The 17,800-nt window shown below is 35.9% G+C and overlaps 1 protein-coding gene across 1 annotated transcript; it reads left to right on the plus strand.

Annotated features, from left to right (window-relative positions):
• The first annotated feature begins 16,446 nt into the window (after positions 1-16,446).
• On the plus strand, positions 16,447-17,573 carry LOC149150465 (putative disease resistance protein At1g15890). The gene is made up of 2 exons (XM_089442801.1): positions 16,447-16,969; positions 17,023-17,573. Exons 1-2 carry the CDS (start codon positions 16,447-16,449, stop codon positions 17,571-17,573), a joined length of 1,074 nt encoding a protein of 357 aa, XP_089298927.1.
• The last annotated feature ends 227 nt before the right edge of the window (positions 17,574-17,800 follow it).

Below are 17,800 nucleotides of genomic sequence, written 5' to 3' on the forward strand. Positions count from 1 at the left end.
TATTCCCTCACCTTAGTTTCACCAACGATTTAGGTATGGAGGGATAGAAAACATTGGGAAATTTTCTATTTATCAAATATCTCTAGCTTACCCATTTAATTATTTGGTTGCGTTTTTAGTTGGTGGATGTTAGGTTGTTATGGCCCAAGCTCAACTAGGGTGTCTCGCAAACTAAACACTAGTCCCCCCTGATGGTTATTATACCCTACCGGGAGGTATTCATTCACCATTAATTCTCAACCATCTTACCAGTGTCATAGATTGCTCTAGAATTATGGATCTCCCTAGTTCATATTTGTCTTTGGTTTTATCAATATTAATCCCTTGGGTCTTTGGGCATTATGGGTAGGGATTCTTGTTTCTTTAAAACATATTTAGTGTCATATTCCTTGGTAACAAATGTGTTTCCATTAGGGGTATGGGGGAACGGGTCGTCAGGGTATGTCGTATGTCCATGCCCAAGCCCAATATGCCGCATCTATCCTTCACTTCACCACCCCCCTTGAAATACATGGGGAGGATTGTCAACTTGGAGCTTTAAGTATTTGTGACTCACAAATTTATTCTAATTTTTAAATCCAAGTGGAGGTATCCATTTGGGTTCCTGATCATGGACACATTAGGGGAAGACAAATCTAGTATTTGAAATCCATCACTCTTCATTATCAGATGAAAACTCTTTTAGGCAAGGTCCCGAAGGAGAAACATAAAGACCACAATGGTATAATCTGTTCGTTGAATGAAATCAAGTGGGTGCATTGATATCATCACTCATTTCTTGCTAGTTTGGATGCTCGACTTTCTCACCTTGAAAACCATCTTCAATGTGAACTTAAGCCTCTTGCTCCATCTAGAACAAGTGCTTAAGACCTAGCCCCAGTCACTCCATTAGACTCTTGATGTCATGTTTAGTCACTTGGTAGTTGTTTTATTTTATATAGTTTAGTCTATGGTAGATATCAATAACTTCTCAGTAATAATTTCTTTTACTTTGAACTATAGAATTGTGATTAATGGCCAATAGATCTGGTTTCCCTAAAGATAAAATGAAACTAAAATTTACATGAATAATGCATTTTTATACTAGTATATAGTAAAATTTTGAAGAAATATAATTTAAATACACAAAAAGTTTACATAAAAATATTTTTATATAGTTATTTAGAATTTTTATTATACTTATTTTAATTAATTCTTTTAAAAAATAATTAAAATATTTTAAATAAAAAAGAAAACTTTCTAAAATAAATAAAAATAATAATTTTCATAACTAAAAATAAAAATAATGGCTTCAAATAAAAATTATTTAAAAGAATGCTATTCCCTATATGTGAATGAACAATAATGCCTTCCCCTTCCTTGTGAAGTGAAAATTTAATTGAAATTGTAATTATAACAAGGGAGGTTGCATCACAGCTAGTCCCTGCCTTTTGCTGGGAGAGCCCTAAGTGTCGGACAACTCAGCCATATAATAAACGACAAAGGCAATCAGCGAAAGCCAGATTTAGATCATCGTTGACCCACCAACATGAGCAAAGGTATAGATTGGAAGGCTACTTCTCTGAACCGCCTGTAATCACTAACTTTCTACTCCTATGAATGATTACAGAGAAGTCTTTTCTGGATTTGATCACGAGGATTTTTCCAGTTCTTTCTTTGTAAGGTGCACAAGAAAACTTGGTCTGTCCACTATGGAAGGTATAGATATTTCATGAAAGGTGACTGTGGTTGAAGGCATTTTCGACTTCACTTACTTTGAAATGTCGGGAAACCCTGAATCCAACAAGTTGTCTAGTTTTTCCACTGCAAAATCAGACTTAAAGTGCTTTGGCTTAAGTCAGTAAAATATAGAATTGAATGTATGATATTTCATTAAATTTAGCACATCTACATGACTGAGAACCCACCAATTCGACACTTTGATCTTCAGGTCAATGATCCCCTTACCTTCTGGAAATGCCCGACAACTTCTGTCAAATCAACAAGAATGTATGAACAACAGTAGCAATGAAAACTCTCCTCGCTTACATGTTGAACCAGAGAAGACTTCGTCTTGAGGCTTCTTTGTAATAGGAAGAGATTCACCAGTCAAGGGTGACTGTATGAAAAACACAAGAAACACAACTTCAAAAAAAAAAATATTTCCAGGAAAACATAAATGCATTACGAAAGAGAGAAAAAAAAACCCGACTCTATCAAAACAGGGGCATGTATCCCTACATGGATATATTACACTCTGAAAAGAGGAACCGATGCTTTAATTGGCATGACATACAATGCTTGTTTAACCACGATAAGTGGTACGCGTGCTCATACCTAGTCATTTTTTAAAGGATCACCTAAACTAGCATCTGCAGGAACAATATCTCATAGTTTAATGCTAATAACATCCCCTGGAACCAGAATTGTTGCATCTTGTTCTTGCCATTGCCCATCTCTGAGAACCTAAATAAAAAAAAATCACTGATTACGGTTGTCGTGATAATGTATAAGTTGCATTGTCTAGCTTGCAATCTTCCTTGTTTTGGCTGACTTTGTTTATAAAAGAGGAGAATCCGGACCTTCATTTTAGGAGCTAAACACACCATGAGAGCAGCTGCAACATTACCTTCATTTTTCTCTTCTAGGAAGCTGATTGTTAATTTTATAAACAACAGAAAAATGATTGCAATTAATTGATTCCTCCAAATTAACAAAATTAACCAAGTAAACCGACCAGAATGTAAGAAAGGTTTGCACAAACTTGTCCAATCTTACTGCTCCATTAGCAAGAACAATAGCCTTAAGTGCTGACAGATAACTAGTAAACAACTCTGGCATATTATTATTCAAAATAGAATACCTCTGCTGGGAGGAATGTTCTATTTTGACATTTGGATCAATTATCCTTGATAGCGAAAACAGAAATTTAAAATTATTAATCCAAGCATCGAGTGATGTTATCAAAAGGCCACATGTGAGAACAATACGCACAAATGCACTACCAGGCCTATTAAAATATGTACAAAGGAAAATATCTCTTTGATTTTCCAAGTAATATAAGGACATTACGATGGATGGAAGAGTGAAAATTTTGGGGCATCCAAAACTGTTGATTGATTGGGGAAACAATATAAATATAAAGAAAAAACTGGCAAAAAATTATATAAATTGTAGAACTATAGATGGGTCAACAATATATACGAGACCCTGAATCTGAGCCTGTAGCTCAAAATTTGAAAATAATACTAAAAATGATAAACTTAACGACGCTGTGAAAATGTAAAATGTTCTGTTGAGCATTATAAATTTGAGATTCTATATGCCAAAATGTTTCTTTTTACCACTATAATCCAAGAAGAGGGCATTGAGATAAAATATGATATATATATATATATATATATATATATATATATATATATATATATATATATATATATATATATATATATATATATATATATATTTAATTTCTGAGAAACTACGGAAAAATGGAATAGATTTTTCAGCACTCAGGAGCCCAGGGTAAGAGTGAATCCGTTTCCTTGGAAAGATATAAAAATGGATGAGAGCCTTGATACACCAAATCCAGTTTAATAGTCTTGCACGTTGTAATTTCTCCTTTGTTTTTCTATCAGGGGATTTGACTCGAGCAACTCTTATGCTCCTAATTTTACTTAAATAGTGTAAAACAAAGAACTGCCTCCATGGGATGTTAGGTCAAAAAACTATTTTCGACATTATTTAAAAGGGAAATCGTCATATTGGATTCCATGTTTTCTGGTGAGTTCTAGTATTTTCATTTTTTACAACAAGTTGTGGACAAAAATAAGTGTATTGCAAATATAAATAGTCAAACTGTGGATGCTAAAAAAACATGTCACACTATAGTTAACATAGACAGTTCCGTTTTACGGACACTGGATTCATTGGTGCCATTTTCCAGTAGTTAAAGACTATAATGTTCTGTATTTGAGAAAGTAAAAGTTGACATTTTCGAGGGTAGTGAATCTCATAGAAAGTATGGGACACTTGGGGTTTCTCCTCTAATTTGTTGAAACCAAAAATTTGCAAATGAAACGCCCTTTCCTGAGATGTAAGTCCTGCTCTTGAACAACTACATCTTAGCTGTTCAATCACCTCGTCCAAAGGCACACGTTCCTGAAATGCATCCCCACAAGTACTCTTCAAAACCATGAAATTTTACGGCATTTAAAGCACATTCAATCATGAAGAGGAATCAACAAATGAATCTACTGAGAAAACTGATCCTCATACAAGATCAACCATAGCTTTATTGAAATCCTCTGCAATCAGAGGCTTATTCTCTTTGGACTCCACGATTCACAAGCAAAAAGCATTCGACACTCCTAGGTTAGATCCCTGATTGATCGTTGTGTTTATCCACCACTTGATTGAAATCGGAATATTGCTCTGCACTTAAATTACATTTGAATAAAAAAAATTATAATAAATGAATGGGAAAGTTATAATTAAAAAAAAATAATAAATAAAGTAAAATTAAATTAAAATTAGACTATGGTGACGTTAACCATGCATGCATCACAGGTGTCACAGGAACTGATTCTCTCTAGTTGGACACTTCGACACACCAGAATAGTAGTGTGAGGGCGCGTAAGGTGCTGAATCCACTAAATAAATAAAAAAGTTGCCCCATGCCTTTGTTGCTTTAACCACCCCTGCTGTTGCCTCTCTATGCCTCTGCCTCTGCTCTTTTCTATGCCTCTGTTGCTGGTGCTGGAACTGGAGTACTACTCTGTTGTTGGTGCTGGAACTGGAGCTAGTACTGCAGCTGGATCTGGAACTTCTTGCGCTATTGTCTTTGCTGCTGGTTCTAGATCTACTTATGCTACTGCTTGAGGTACCATAGATATATCTGCCTTTGCTAGTGGTTGTGCTCGGTCAACTGCGTCTGCTCCTGGGGGATCTGGAATAGAGGAACAAGGGTGAATGTACCAAAACTGGGAACACATTATAGATGTGCATATTAATCTGTTGGTTATTCACTGGGGACTGGCTCTGTTATTGGTGTTGTATCTGCTCCTGTTACTGGTTACTGGTGCTGGGTCTTAATAATATACAGAATCACTAGCTTAAACAACTGAATCAGTTGCTGGGACAGGAAGAGATGCGAGGCAAGGTGGTGGATTTACTTATGTTGCATTGGATCTTCGACTGGACCAAAAATCAAACTAGTGCCTCCTAAAGAATTAGTATATTCTGTTGGGGAAGAATAGTACCTTTTTTTTTTACCTTTACTTCAATCATTTCTTGTGTCCATGATGGATGGACAGATTAAGCTCAAGCCAACCTGGCAGTTGAAGCAGAAGATTAAGCGGCAAGCCACAAATTAGAAGGCCTTTAAAAAATCTAGCAGTGTGACCACCATTATTAGCTAGCAACAGTTTCTTATTCTATTGACCGAGTGAAAGGAGCAGCAGAGCCAACAACCACCACGCTCGGATCACTTTAATATTTCTCCTATTTGCGGGAGACAACGCTACAATATTGATTGCTAGCGGGAGGAAGCGCTACAATATTGATTGCTATAGACTTGCAGTAATTTCCCCTCTTGATGAAGAACCAGCATATTAGCGTGCACCCAAGGTGAACCAAAGCATACATAGTCCGTGGTAGGGTTCAGCAGATCCAATTGATTTGGGACCAGACAAAGTCAAGTCCGCAACATCCTGGCTAGTTTCAAGTCCATAGCGTCCTGGTTGGCGACACAGGCATGCGATACATTTCTTTTTTTTATCTTCTTGCTAACAATCTACCTGGTTTCTTCCTTCATGTTATGTGCTAACCGTCTGCCTGGTTTCTGCCTTCCTGTTATGCTAACCGTCTGCCTGGTTTCTGCCTTCCTGTTATGCCTAGTTTCTGCCTTCCTATTATGCTAACCGTCTGCCTGGTTTTTGCCTTCCTGTTATACCTGGTTTCTGCCTTCTTGTTATGCCTGCCTGGTTTCTGCCTTCCTGCTATCCTACTTGTTAACCTGTTAACCATCTGTCTGGTTTCCTACTATCCTACTTGCTAACCATCTACCTGGTTTTTCTTAAAAAATATTGAGTGGAAGTGTATGACACAGTGTTGTCAACTTTCAAATGTATGACACATGTTTAGATGTAAATGAAGTGGTGGCAGGTGTACATGCAGTGGCGGTGCAGTGGTGGATAATATAGTTACATGTAGTGGTGGATATTCATAACATTTAATGCTTTAAACTAATACTAGAATTAGTTTACCTCTCTCAAAAATTCTCAAAAATGTGAAAGGAACATACTAATATAAGATATGATTTTAGTCTCTTATAGCCTCCCCGCCTTGGGAAGAGGCCAAATAAGATGATTAAACAAATTGCCTTATAAAACTACACGGTGATCTTTAAAGAGTTTGGATAAAGTTAGGTTATCCATGAAAGTGACCAGCTAGAACTAATGTTAACTCACATTTTTCGATTGCTATAGTCCCTGGCCATTGCCAGATGGCAGGGACTAATAACATGATGGAATTAACTTTTTAACATACACTTAATTTCTAACTTTATTTTGATTTTGATTGTGTTATTTTTTTATTATAAATATATTTTAATTTTATTAAAATATGTATATATGTTAATTGGGTTTATTTTAAATAGTTGATAAAAATGAATTTTATTTTCCTCACAAAATTTTAATTCTTTGAAGTGACATGTTAACTCCTATCAAGGATAGTATTGTAATGGTTGTGAGTCGTAAAGAATATCTTAACTTTGTCTACTGATTAGAGGATGAGGTGCTTGGTTACTTAGAACGCATACATTCATGGGCACATACATATGTACATAGGATTATAATTCATGAAAAAATGTCTCAAAAAATCACATTGGAGAGTTCGTGTTGGAGTACAACCCAAAGACCTCTCACCTTGAGAAATGATAGCAGTCCATTTTGGAATAGTAACCTAGTAGAGCTCCAGTAGGAATATTTTGTAGATTGTGGTTCTAAAAAAACTATAAGCATAGATTTTGCAAAAGAGTCCAAGGAAGGGGAAAACTTTATAGTACATTATAAGTCAAAGGATAAGGGAGAAGAGTTACTCATTGAAACCCTTTTTCATAATTAAGTTAATGACCTAGATAATTTCATAGTTCTAAGGTGGTGTTGTTGATTTCATTTGTGGTTGATTGCCTACTTCTAATAGGTAATTCATCAAGAGCACATTACCAGGGTTATAAGAGAGAGTTTCAAGGAGAATAGGTATGTGATGGATGATGAACCAAACAAGGTTAAATATCCCATACTTGTTTTTCTACAATTGAAATGTGGCTGGATTGGAAGACTAAGGAACACAAGAGCACATTATCGGGGTTATAAGAGAGAGTTTCAAGGAGAAGAGGTTTGTGATGGATGATGAACCAAACAAAGTTAAATATCCCATACTTGTTTTTCTACAATTGAAATGTGGCTGGATTGGAAGACTAAGGAACACACGACCTGAGTTCCAATAGAGAAAAATGAATCTTCATGGAATTGGAATTGGTTTTGTTCTTCCCCAATTGATTTTTTAAAATGTTGATCTTTTCTTCGTGGTTTTCTAGCATTTTTTTGGTTCATCAAAGCTTTATATAATCCATTTGGTGGATGTGATGCATGTACCTTGTTTTTTTATTGACTTCTACAAGCTTCCAGCTAGAGATGTGGTAGTAATCATGAACCAAGGCATGTTTTGAAAGAATTTTTAGCTCTTCCTAGTTGTTGATGGAAAGAAAAATCCACTAGATATAATGGCCATAGTCCTTTGGTGATTAGTGTTATCCTTTTTATCCCTAAAGCACCCATAATTGAATGGGAAACCTTTTAAACAAAGGTCAAGGAATGAAGATGGTAATAATGAGAATTGAAGGTTTGAATCATACATGAGGACTTGATAAAAACTTGAGGTATCATGTATTCATCGACACTAATGGTTCTAACTTCTTTCTAGAGGAGCGAGAAGGGATTCCAAGAAAGAAAAGGCTGGAATGGGCATGAACCAAGGAAAATTGTGGTTAAACTGAAATGGATTACTTGACATTGCTTAAGATTTTCTACAATTAGGAAGAACCCAAATGCATCTCATTTGAATACGAAAAGGAAACATAAGAAAGATATGACATAATAAGGAGCATAAGAAGGTGGTTGAAGGGTCTTATCAACTTGCTCCCACTTAATATGAGATCTATGTCTATGTTGTTATCCTTAATGTGACTCATGTTAGTACTAATAGGGTGATTCATGGGGGATTCGTGGAAATAATTGCTCATATTCCTCAGAATTAGTTACAATAACTCCCATTTTCTTGCTTGTTCCCAAGTTTTCTATCCCATTTGCCTTTTTATTTTTATGCCTAAGGATTGGGAAGCAAGAGAATGAGGCAAAGTGTCTCTTCTCTTGTAAAATTTGTTCCAATATAGATTCTAGCTCATAATATTGAGCTAAGTTGCACTAAAATTGATATGGATACAAGGATTGAAAAGGATATGGACATTAAAAAAAAATCCAGGTACGATATGAAAAGGAAACCACACACACACACACATATATGACAAAATAAAAATTTCAAATTACCATTCATATTTTAAAATCTAGAATTTAGCTTATATATTTAAAAATACATAATCATCATCATCAGTTGAACATAAACATTATCAATTTTTGTATCATCATTAATGATTATGGGTCATTAGTGATTATAAGTTTGGCCATATTTGAAGGATATTTGGCTATTATTTTCATTTGGTATTGTCGAAGAGACACAAACAATCACAATTTTGTTATTTTCAAATGTCATGAACCACTAAAAGTATAGCTTCTATATCCACAAAATACTGGAAAATGGTAAAGAGAAGAAACTTAGCTTGGGCACAGTGCATGGGAGTTGAAACATTGCAGCTTTGCCAAAATACAATTTTAGGATTTTGAAACATTAGCCTTATATAGAATAAATACACATAGAAACATGATAGCACATAAACATGAACCTCAAATCCATAAGGCTATATATCCTGATACTAACTTTTGAGCACTATTATGTTCTTTTTCATATGGAGCCCTTTGATGTGTGAGAACTATTTTGAAAACCATTAACCCTTTACCATTCTTCATGCAACAAGTGTGCCTTCATTCATGTTAAAACCCTTTCAACTATTCTTATGGAAAGTGCATTGCCATTTCCAAGTCCCACCACGAAGACTATGTTCAAGTAGGATCCCATGTTTCCAAAGAGGATAAAGATCACTATAATTGTTGAATTTTTGTTGATGACTAGAACTGAAAGCACTTTGAAAGGTCAAGGATGTAGAAAAATAAAAAAATGAATGCCGCCCACTTATAATAATGATTCTTGAAACACTCATCTTTCTTTCATGCCTCTAGAAATGACTCCAAATGCTGCAAAATTCACTCTAAACAACATGACACAAGTCAGATGAAAATAGGGTTTATGGATGATACATAGGTTAAGAGGGGGGCATGTCCTCAACACTGTCTTTTCCTAGTGAAAAAAATGCCTCCCATTCTCAGGTTTTAGCGTTTGTGGGTAGATCCATTTATGAATACATAAATGGATCCAAAAAAAATTAAAAGCTCCAGAAATGTATCGAATTCAAAATATTTTGTTTCCAAAAATTTCAAACAGCTACAAAATGTTTCCATGATGTTGCAAAGGTGAATCATTTTCGTTTCTACTTCTGAAATGTTGAACGCCATTTCTAGAGGTTGGGAGGGGCGTTTCCGACAACTTAGATATTGAGAGGATCAATTGAAGAGAAAAAACTCTTATGATTAAAATAGTGTCCACATAATTATTAAGTTTGAATCTTTGATGTCTTTTGCTAATTCTAATCCTTGAAGCAAAGCATATACTTTTATTATATTATTAATGTTTTTCTTCGCATAAATACATTCTTGTCTACCTAAAATTATTAATATTAATAATAAAAAGAGAAAATAGAAACACAAAGTACAACGTGAATTTTTAATTTCGTTTTACTTTTTCTAAATTCAATTCACTACAAAAACATACAACCAACCATAAAAAAAAATAAAAATAAAAATAAAATAAAATAATATTTAATTGTTATTAAAATATATAACTACCCACTTATTCTATTAAAAAAATAAATTAATACTTTACAGTTTTTTCCTCAAATTATGTAAATCATATTAGCGTAAGTGGTAATATTATATAAATGATATTAGAATAAGTAGTAAGAATGGCATTGTAATCGTATCAACAACAATATCACTTCTCTTTCTATATAAGAATCAATGATGGCTTTGAAATTAATTTATATATATGTTACGTTTTGAAAAATGATCGAACATGGTGTGAATGAGCAGCTGGATGTTTTTTCTTTATGGAATAGCAGCTGAAGAATTGATTCGTCTTCTTTTTCTTATCCGCATATTAAAAGTGGGAATGAATAATGCCTTCGACTCCTCACCTTTATATTAGAAAATTATTAAACATGGGAATAATTTATGACTTCTTTGTATAGAGTAAAGGCATGATTAGGAATGGAAAAATGTTGAGGAATTAACTAAAGTTGTTTCATTGGCATATATTCTTATTCCAACCTTACAGCATCCTGTAAATCATCAGAAATACGAGCACTGTTAATCCCTTGTATATTTAGACAACCCATCGACTTTGCTTTGCATACAGAGATTGCTTTGCTCCCTGCTCACGCATATTCATATTTTGCTCTCTTGGTCGTGTTTTATATTCATTTTTGTTTTTGTTAGATCAGAGCATTCATAACACAAAGCAGATTTATACTCAGAGACTTAGATGGTAGCAAAGAATAATTTCAGAGACGGAAAAATGGAGAAACAACAAGATTACTCAATCAGAAACGGCGGAATAGATAAAACAATCACTGGAGAACAGAAATCACTTAGCATTACATAACAGGGTTGGGCCTTGGCTTGTCTTCCTTGACCAGAGAAATTACAAATTTATAGAGGCAGAAGAAGGATCTAAAATCTTGTAAATCTAGAAACTAATGGCAGTGTAGAAGGATCTAGAATCCTGCATGTGATTCATGAATTTGGCTTCACACTTAACATTCTCCCACTTGAAGCCAAATAAGAGTCATGAAGTCACACTGAGTCCTACAATGCCTCCACATAACTCATGTTTATTTCGTGGTAGAATCTTAGTGAGCATATCAGCTGGGTTCTATTTGTATGGATCTTTTCCAAGGATAACTATTTTTCCTCCAACACATGCTGGATCCAATGGTACCTTAAATCAATGTGCTTGGTTTTTTAATGAAATGCTGGGTTTTTCGCCAAGTGAATGGCACTCTGACTATCACAATATAACACATGCTTGTCCTGCTTTATTCCTATCTCTCTTAGAAATTGTTGCATCCACAACATCTCTTTACAAGCTTCTGTTGCAGCTATGTACTCTGCTTCTGTTGTAGAGAGGGCTACTATTCTTTGTAGCCTTGACACCCAAAATACTACTTCACCTGCAAATGTATACAAATAACCTGTAGTGAACTTTCAGGTGTCCATATCTTCAGCGATATCTGCGTTTGTAAATTCTTCAAGCACAGTCTCATCATGACCAAAACATAAGCAATAATGACTAGTACCCTTGAGATACCTCAAAATCCATTTCACTGCTTGTCAATGTTGTTTGCTTGGATTGGCAAGGAACTTGCTCACTACTCCTATTGAATATGCAATGTCTGGTCGTGTGCATACCATGGCATACATCAAGCTGCCAACTGCTGAAGCATAAGGAATCCTTCTCATCTCTTCCTTCTCCTTGTCATCACTAGGACATAATTCAGTACTCAGCTTGAAGTGGGCTGCAAGGGGTGTACCAATTGGCTTCGCATCCTTCATATTAAACCTGTCAAGCACTTTCTTGATGTATTTTTCTTGTGACAACCACAACCTTTTGTTTTTCCTATCACGCATAATCCGTATGCCCAATATCTGTTGTGTTGGTCCCAAATCCTTCATTGCAAATTTGCTACCCAAATCTTTCTTCAACCTATTGATCTTATTCTTATCATGCCCAACAATCAACATGTCATCTACATATAACAATAATATGATATACTTTCCTTGATCATACCTCTTGACATAAACACAATGGTTAGCTTCCAACCTCTGAAAACCATGTTCCAACATGAATGAATCAAATTTCTTGTACCATTGTCGAGGTCCCTGTTTCAACCCATAGAGACTCTTCTTCAACCTACAAACAAGGCCTTCTTTGCCTTTTTCTATGAAGCCTTCTCACTGCTCCATATAAATTTCCTCCTCCAATTCACCATGAAGGAACGCAGTTTTTACATCTAATTGTTCACATTCTAAGTCTAAAGCAGCAACTAGACCAAGAATGATTCTAATGGATGACATTTTAACAACAGGTGAGAAAATTTCAGTGAAGTCAATACCTTCTTTTTTGGGAAAAACCTTTCACCACCAGCGGTGCTTTATACCTCTCCTTCTTTTCATCACCTTCATGCTTAATCCTGTAAACCCATTTGTTTTGAAGAGCCTTTCTACCTCTTGGGAGGTTTACCAACTCCCAAGTTTTATTTTCCAGCAAAGAATTCATTTCTTCTTCCATTGCTTTCTTCCATTCTTCATTGTGCTCAACTTTACAAGCTTCTTGAAAACAATAGGTTCACCTTCGTCAGTCAACAAAATATAGTTTGAAGGAAGTTGCCTTTGTGAAAGCTTATGAGGCCTAGATGATCTATGAACCAACTATGGTGGTGCATTATCAGGTTGAATCTCCTATAAAGGTTCCTGCAAGATTCCTTCTTCTTATTGTTCATCATTTTCCACTTGTTGTTCTTCATGCTCCTAAATTTGCTATTCATTTTATTGTATTGTTGGTATGTTTTCCTACTACTCTTCAAACCTGTCAATAACTTTCTTGACCTCCAACTCACCTACAATCCTCTTGAACATTTATGACTCATTAAATATAACATCTCTGATTCTAATAATTTTATGTTTGACTGGATCCCATAGACGATAACCAAAATCTTCATCCGCATATCCCAAAAAAATGCATTTCATAAATTTATCATCTAGCTTAGTTCTATTTTCTTTGGGAATATGTACAAATGCTTCACATCCAAAGATTTTCAAGTGAGAATAATTCAAATTCTTACTAGGCAAAACTTCTTTAAGGATACCACCATCCAAGGCTGTAGTTGGAGATCTATTTATGAGGTAGCAAGCGGTCCTGACTGCTTCAACCCAAAAATTCTTCTCTAAACCAGACTTGGACAACATACTTTGCACCTTTTCCATTATGGTGCGATTCATTCTTTCTGCGACACCATTCTATTGAGGAGTACCAGGCACAGTCTTCTCATGTTTTATGCCAAACCTGTTACAATATTTCTTAAATGCATTTGAACAATATTCTCCACCATTATCTGTTTTTAAACACTTCAGCAAATTGTTAGTCTCTCTTTCAACAACAACACAAAATTTTTGAAATATTCCAAACACTTCACTTTTACTTTTCATAGGATATGCCCAAACCTTCTTGGATGCATCATCTATAAATGTTACAAAATATGATGCTCCTCCTAATGATTTGATGTTAACAGGCCCAAACACCTCTGAGTGTACCAATTCTATCACATTTTTCTTTCTGTCATGGCCACCTCTAAGGAATGAAACCCTTCTTTGTCTACCATATACACAATGCTCACAAATATCAAGATTGTAGAATTTCAAACTTGGCAATAAATTTTTACCAACAAGGGTTTTTAAGCCGTTCTTGCTCTTGTGACCGAAATGCTTATGCCACAGATCTGCTAAATTTCCTTCTTTTGTGACAACAACGAAATCTGATTTTCTTATCAGTCTCTTCAATGTGTATAATGTTCCTGTCTTGGGTCCTTTGGCCACGACCAATGCTCCTTTGCTAATTTTCCGACCTCCTTTTCCAAAGCTCGTGGAATAGCCTTCATTATCCAGTCGTCCCATAGAGATTAAACTCATGCGCATTTCTGGTACATGCTTGACCTGTTTCAACAATATATCTTGTCCATCTTTCATCTTGATCTGGACATCTCCCACTCCAACAATACTGCAAAAATGATTATTCCCCAAATGCACTCTACCATAATCACCAGGATTATATGAAACAAAACTATATTTGCATGGGGTTACATGGTGAGATGCCCCGGAGTCAAAGATCCAATCAAAGCTACTGCTAGATGTATATGCACATGTGTCCTATACTAAAACAGTAAACAACACATCACCATTTATGGCCACAACAGTAGTCTCACCTTCATTTGGGTTGGATGACTTGTGATTTGTATTAGATGGTCTCTGATCCTTTTGTCCTTTCTTTCAAAATCGACATTCTTTCTTCATGTGCCTGGGTTTGCCACAATGAAAGCAGATGATCCGTCCTCTCCTTGATTTTGATCGGCATCTCGATCTTGATCGTCCTTGCCGGCCTTGATCCATTCTACCACGATCAGCTAGAGCTAGAACTTCTCCTCCCTGGTTTTCCGCAATTGACTTGCGTCGCAGCTCCTCATTCATTAAACTGCTGCTGACATCATCAAACTTCAGGGTCCCTATAGTTGCTAAAGTGCTCATAGCTACAATTAAATTTTCCCAATTGTCTGGCATAGAACACATTAGCAAAATGGCTCTAATTTCATCATCTAAAATGATTTTAACAGAGGCAAGCTGATTAGTAATAATATTAAATGCATTCAAGTGCTCAGCAACTGAAGCACCCTCCTTCATTTTGAGATTATAAAGCTTCTTCATCAAGAACACTTTGTTTGATGTCGTGTTCTTCTCATATAGATCATGGAGCTTCTTCCATAATTCTTCTGCCGTCTTTTCTCTGGACACATTGAAATACACATTCTTTGCTAGATATTGGAGGATTGTTGCAATCGCCTTTCTATCTAGCTTATCCCATTATTCATTTGTCATCAATGAGGGTTTCTTTGTTGTGCCCTCAATTGGAAAATATTGATCCTTCAAAATCAGTGTATTCTCCATCTGTGATTTCCATAGGGCAAAATTATCCCCGCTTAACTTCTCCATATCTCTCACTATTGTCTCCATTTTCAATATATTGATGCTCAAAAAAAAAAACTCCACTTAAAAATAATACTTTAATTGTTACTCTTTAAAATTTAGTAATAATGACCTTCCTCCTTTTAAAATACCATTTTCAAAATTCCTACTCCTTTTAATATGTACTTTTCAAAATTCCAACATATAATTATATATGTTTCATAATAAATATAAAAAACATATATAATGTTTTAACCTTTTCACATTTCACACATACATATGTTGGTTTGAGAAAAAACTTTACGTATACTTGCAAGCTTGGTATAAAAAAAACTTACGAACACCACGTTTCAACTCCAATCTCTCCGGATCTCCACGTTTCAAACTCCAGCAACACGTTTCAACATAGGTCCACGACCTTGTTTTTCTTGTAGCAACTGTCTTTTAGTTCTAGCGTTCCTCAGCTATTTCCTGCACAGATCCTTCAACAGCTCCAGAGGTAACAACCAATGTTTTAACGAACACTGCCAAAGTAAAGTGATGGTACTAAGCGGCTTGCACAGTGGATATTCGACCCTAGCTCTGATACCAATTAGTTCTAACGTTCCTCAGCTATTTCCTGCACAGATCCTTCAACAACTCTAGAGGTAACAACCAACGTTTTAACGAACGCTGCCAGAGTAAGGGGATGGTACTAAGCGGCTTGCACAGTGGATATTTGACCCTAGCTTTGATACCAGTTGTTAGATCAGAGCATTCATAACACACAACATATTTATATTCAGAGACTTAGATGGCAATAGCAAAGAATAATTTCAGAGACAGACAAATGGAAAAACAACAAGATTACTCAATCAGAAACAGCGGAATAGATAAAAAGAATAATTTCAGAGACAGACAAATGGAGAAACAACAAGAGACAACAAGATTACTCAATCAGAAACAACGGAATAGATAAAACAATCACTGGAGAACAGAAATCACTTAGCATTACATAACAGGCTTGGGCCTTGGCTTGCCTTCCTTGGCAAAAAAAAAATTACAAATTTATAGAGGCAGAAGAAGGATCTAAAATCCTGTAAATCTCAAAACTAATGGCTATGTAAAAGGATCTAGAACCCTGCATGTGATTCGTGAATTTGGCTTCACACTTAACAATCCTCCCTTCTGCTACTTATATCTTTTTTTCTCTGCAACTACAGTTCATGGTTACATAAAGCCAAAAATTGACCTAGTGAACTTTGAATAGATTTAGTTATTTCCAAATAAGTAAGATAATTAGTGATAAAAACTCCATCAATTGAGTTATCACTCAAGACTCTCTTCTACTTTTTCGTTCTCACCTTCATATTCTTCCCTACTCTGCTCCCACCAATCATTGGCAATGGATATTCCCACCAGAGCCGCATCCAACTCCATAAACGTTGTTGTTGCTGCAGTCAACCGAGAGATTGACGATGCTAGGCAGTTGGATCATAATTGTCGGCTTCTAGAAGCTCAGTTAAATCGCATGAAGGTCATCTTAATCGATATTACCGATCAATTCGAGCGGCAACCCAACACTCCCCCTCAGTCTCTGAGAAACTCTTTGCAAAGAATGGAAGATGCAGTTGTAAAGGCCAAAGACTTGATTGATCTCTCACAACGGCCACACTATTGTCTTGAAGTTGTTTTTTGCACACCCAGACTCTCCAGAGAAATCAAAGAGTGGAAGGCACCCTTAAATGTGCTCTTTAATGAACTTCACACCGATTTTTCAGTGTTTTGCAGTGCTCAACAGGTTGCCTCCGCCGCACCACAAGAAGCAGTGATAGAGCTAAATAGCTGGGTTACGGAATCTCCCCAAACTCGGATAATTGGAGTATACGGCAGCGGTGGCGTGGGAAAACAACAATGCTCTGAAAAATGTACGACTCCTATAAGGTTAGTGACATTTTTGATGATGCGATTTGGGTTCCAGTGGATCAATTTCCAAATGTAGAGTTGCAGGGTTGTATTGCTTCTGAAGTTAATTTAGACCTCACCAACTGTCATAATGATGTTGACATGCGGGGGATGATGCTGTCTGCATATCTCAAGAGGAGGAAATTATTTCTGGTTTTAGAGATTATGTTGAGAAAAGTCGATCTCAACGAATTAGGCGTGGAATTTAGCAATGACAAACACAACAAACTTGTATTCTCTACAGAGAATAGAAATCTGATTGAAGAAATGAAGGTCGACGGGTGGATGAAAATACAACGCATGCCCATGGAGGACACATGGCGGTTTTTCAGCAACATAGCTTTCAAAGATGTGCATATTCTGGGGGAGATAGAACATATTTTCAAAGAAGTTGCCGACGAATGTGAAGGTCTGCCCCTAGCGATAAAGTTAGTAGCCTCTGCAATGATTGGCAACAGAGCTTTAAATGATTGGCAGCTTGCTTTAAGGAAAATGCAAAGAACTGATTTCAGTTTTCCAATCACTCGTCCTTCCATTGATCCAGTTTTGTTTCAGCGATTGAGGTGAAGTTACGAGACTCTGCCTCCTGCCAATTTGAAAAATTGTTTTCTATACTATGTGGCTTTTGCCGAAGGTGAAAAAATTCCGATGAAAGCATTGGTGCATATCTGGATCGCAGAAAGCCTACTTAAGGCCAAAGATGCAGACTCTTTATTGAAGATGGTGTACAATTATGTTGAGTTACTAGAAAATCGATGCTTATTTCAGGTGAAAGGAGATATCATTACAGTTCA

Source organism: Pinus tabuliformis, chromosome 9 (genome assembly GCF_031772625.1).
Source record: "Pinus tabuliformis cultivar Carrire ecotype Pingquan chromosome 9, CPIR1, whole genome shotgun sequence".
NCBI classification, from domain to species: domain Eukaryota; kingdom Viridiplantae; phylum Streptophyta; class Pinopsida; order Pinales; family Pinaceae; genus Pinus; species Pinus tabuliformis.